Consider the following 3,931-nt stretch of genomic DNA (forward strand, 5'->3'; position numbering starts at 1 on the left):
GTAAAAATGAATATTTGTTATAATATAGAATGAGAAAATGTAACTTAAAAGTATGATTGATAGATATTTTAAAAAATTGTAAAACAAAATCAAGCAGCGCGGCTAGGGTTGAAAGGGGTTTGGTGGTTGACTAAATGTTTTTCAAAGCATGTGTTGATTGCTTTGAAAGGATTAATGAGTGAAAACTTAAGCCCTAATTAAGGGTGAATTAAGATCTCAACAGAAATTGCAATCCAAGTGGTCAATACTCAGCACCTAACACACCAACCCACTGTGATCTATCCAATATTTTAAAATAAAACTCACCCTCACCATTAATAAACAAAAACATAATTAAATCTAAATTATAGTTTAGTGGTAAAAGCAACTTTTGATATAGATAAAGATATATGATAATTTTTTTTATAAGAAAAATTAAGATATATATAATACGTGGAAGGAGTATGCTTAAAACATTTGCTGTCGCAATCAATCATTGGTAAAACTTTGATAAAAGTCCATAGGGTGTGATATATTACAAGCCAAATCAAACTTCAGACGTAAGGCATGGATAATAAATCCATGAAGCTGACCTCATTTTTCCCATATTTGTTTTATAGAAGTGAGAAACAAGAATAAAAGGAGGGTAGACTCCCAATTCATTATATATACAACAGCCCTTCGCAGAAAGCAAGAGAAACAAAAGAGTGAACATATATAAATACAAAATGGGGAAGAGCAAGGTTCTAGTGGTGGGGGGAACAGGGTATATTGGCCGGAGGATCGTGAAGGCAAGCTTGGCAGAGGGGCATGAAACCTATGTCCTTCAACGCCCAGAGATTGGACTGGACATTGATAAGCTGCAGATCTTACTCTCCTTCAAGAAACAAGGGGCTCACCTAATCGAGGGCTCTTTTAATGATCATAAAAGCTTGGTCGACGCTGTTAAGCAAGTTGAAGTTGTTATTTGCACCATGTCTGGTGTGCATTTTCGCAGCCACAATATTTTGTTGCAGCTCAAGCTTGTGGAAGCCATCAGAGAAGCTGGGAATGTTAAGGTATTTAATTTCCGCGTTTTACTTTTTTTTTTTGTACAGATTAATTTTTTTGCATGAAATAACTTTAAATGTCACGAATTTGTGAATTAAAATTTAAATAAATTTCTTCTTCGATATGCGACATTGATTGTCAGATCGACTGGATCAAATGTATGTTCTTTTATTTGTCGATGAGTATTGATTTACCACACTAATCATCGAATCACTACTTGAAGCTCGCTAATCGGATTTTTTTTAAAAAACTTAACAATTCAGAAACTTAAATAAAAAATTTTAAATAGTTCAATTACTTAAATAAAAATTTTCGAATAATTTAATGATCATTTTATAATTTTTTAAATTTAAGTGATCAAAATATAAATTTACTAATAATTTAGTAACATGAAGTATAATAGTAAATTAATTAGAATATAATATATAAATGCAGCGATTTTTGCCATCGGAGTTTGGTATGGATCCAGCACGGATGGGACATGCACTTGAACCAGGAAGAGTAACATTTGATGAAAAAATGGTAGTGAGAAAAGCAATTGAAGAGGCCAACATCCCCTCCACCTACGTTATTGCCAACTGCTTTGCCGGTTACTTTGTGGGCAACCTTTCTCAGCTTGGAAGGCTCACTCCTCCTAAAGACAAGGTTTATCTTTACGGTGACGGAAATGTTAAAGGTACTTTTATTTATTTATGGGTAAATTACAAAAATAGTCACTTTTGTTTGCTTCACATTACATTTTAGCCACTTATGTTTGAAATGTTACGTTTTAGTCACTTATGTTATCGTTTTGTTACGAAGTGGTCACTTTACCGTTAAGCTCCATTACTTCTCTAACGGCGGTCCTACATGGCAGTCCAAATGGGTTTTAAATGCCAACTTGGATGTCTTATGTGACGGTCCAAATTAAATTTATTTAATTAAAAACCTATTTTTGTCACAACAACTAAATATCCAAGTAGGTATTTAAAACCCATTTGGACTGCCACGTAGGACCGCCGTTAGGGAGGTAACGGATCTTAACGGTAGAGTGACCACTTTGTAACAAAACGATAACATAAATGACTAAAACATAACATTTCAAATATAAGTGACTAAAATGTAATATGAAGCAAACAAAAGTGATTATTTTTGTAGTTTACTCTTTATTTATTGAATGCAACAAACACTTCCATTAATTAATCAATCAATCAACATATAAATACAGTGGCTTTTACGGACGAAGAGGATGTTGCCACATACACGATAAAAGCAATAGATGATCCCACAACGTTGAACAAAACATTGTACATAAGGCCCCCACATAACATCCTCACACAATCCGAGCTAATCCAGAAATGGGAGACCCTCAGTGGGAACAAACTAGACAAAATCAGCATTTCTGCAGATGATTTCTTAGCCTCCATGAAAGGTACGGAATGTATGTGTGTATGCATGTATGAGATAATAGTACTGATGTGATGTGTGTAATGAATGCAGGGTTTGACTTGGCAGGGCAGGTAGGGGTAGGGCATTTCTACCACATATTCTACGAAGGCTGCTTAACCAACTTTGAAATAGGAGAAGGAAGTGAAGAAGCTTCAAAGCTTTATCCACAAGTGGAGTACACTCGCATGGATGATTACATGAAAATTTATGTTTAAATCAAACTAATGTAAGAATCGATGACTTTCACTTCAGCCAAACAAAATAAGGGATATCTACCGGAATATTGCTCACGTCTTCCCTCATATAGGAATTCATAACTTTTTCCACCTCAAATCAAATCAAATTCATGACTTTCATGTATTTCTTTTTCTTTTTCTTTTTTTTTTCCTTTTCTGATATACTCTCATATCCATTTTCTTAAAAGAAAAACTTATTTCTTTATTTCTTTTGTTATACCATAAATATAATATGTAGGACCTTAAAATTCTTTATTAAATTATTTAAGACATAATAATAAATTTAGTCCATTATGTCACTTTGATCTCTTCTTTTTAGATTATTTTGGCTTTTAATTTTAAAATTTTAGTTAAATTATTTTTTTGAAAAAAAATTGATTAAACTTTAAAATTTTAATGAAATTAATGTGATTAATCTCGTGATAATCTATGTATAATTTATAAAAATTTTAAAAAGTAATTAAAAAATTAAAATTAAAAATGTTCATAAAAACCTTTAAAAAAAATTGTCCATGCTAAAATTAAAGTATACTTAAATTACTACGCTGAACTATCATGTCTATTATATTAAAATTTTAATAATTCAACCCATGTTTCTATTAAAGAAAAAAAAAGCAATTTTAATTACCACACATATCTATTTATTTTTATTACACAATAAATATAATATGTATATATATATATATCACTCTTAAAATTTTTTATCCAATAATTTTTTATTTAATTTAAGAGAGAAGAATCTATTAATATTGGTGTAAAATTAAAGTGATTTTACATCCTTCTTTAATTTTTTATACGATTCACATTTTAACGAATTAACCGTTATATTTTATAATTTATGTAACAAGTTTTCAATTGTTCAATAAATATTTTAGATCAATATGATAGAGATATCAAATCAGTTCGAAAATTGATGAGAATGACAAGTACAATTATATAAATAAATTCAATGATTGAAATATTAAAATTAAGAAAGAGATGTTATCCCTTAATCTAATTAAATTAAGGTGAAATTAATAGATGGTAATTTGGCTGTTTGTTTCCAGACTTATGCATGACTATAAATAACCTAATAATACCCCTATTTTATTTTAAGGAAAAAAATAGGATGTAGTTTCAAACATTGATTCTCAACTACTGTAGGAAGAAAATAAGTGCTGAAATTAATACTCATCTTTGACAACGATGGGTTGTTTTTTCCCCTTAATAGAAATAGAATACAATCAATTTCTTTAAGA

At 30.3% G+C, this 3,931-nt stretch overlaps 1 protein-coding gene across 1 annotated transcript; it reads left to right on the top strand.

Moving 5' to 3' along the window:
- The first annotated feature begins 541 nt into the window (after positions 1 to 541).
- LOC107929415 (isoflavone reductase homolog) lies at positions 542 to 2,817 on the top strand. Its single transcript, XM_016860831.2, has 4 exons — positions 542 to 1,037; positions 1,465 to 1,705; positions 2,237 to 2,440; positions 2,509 to 2,817. The coding sequence occupies exons 1-4, from the start codon at positions 708 to 710 to the stop codon at positions 2,670 to 2,672; spliced, it is 939 nt and encodes a 312-aa protein (XP_016716320.1). The 5' UTR covers positions 542 to 707; the 3' UTR covers positions 2,673 to 2,817.
- The last annotated feature ends 1,114 nt before the right edge of the window (positions 2,818 to 3,931 follow it).

Source organism: Gossypium hirsutum, chromosome A08 (assembly GCF_007990345.1).
Source record: "Gossypium hirsutum isolate 1008001.06 chromosome A08, Gossypium_hirsutum_v2.1, whole genome shotgun sequence".
Taxonomy (NCBI): domain Eukaryota; kingdom Viridiplantae; phylum Streptophyta; class Magnoliopsida; order Malvales; family Malvaceae; genus Gossypium; species Gossypium hirsutum.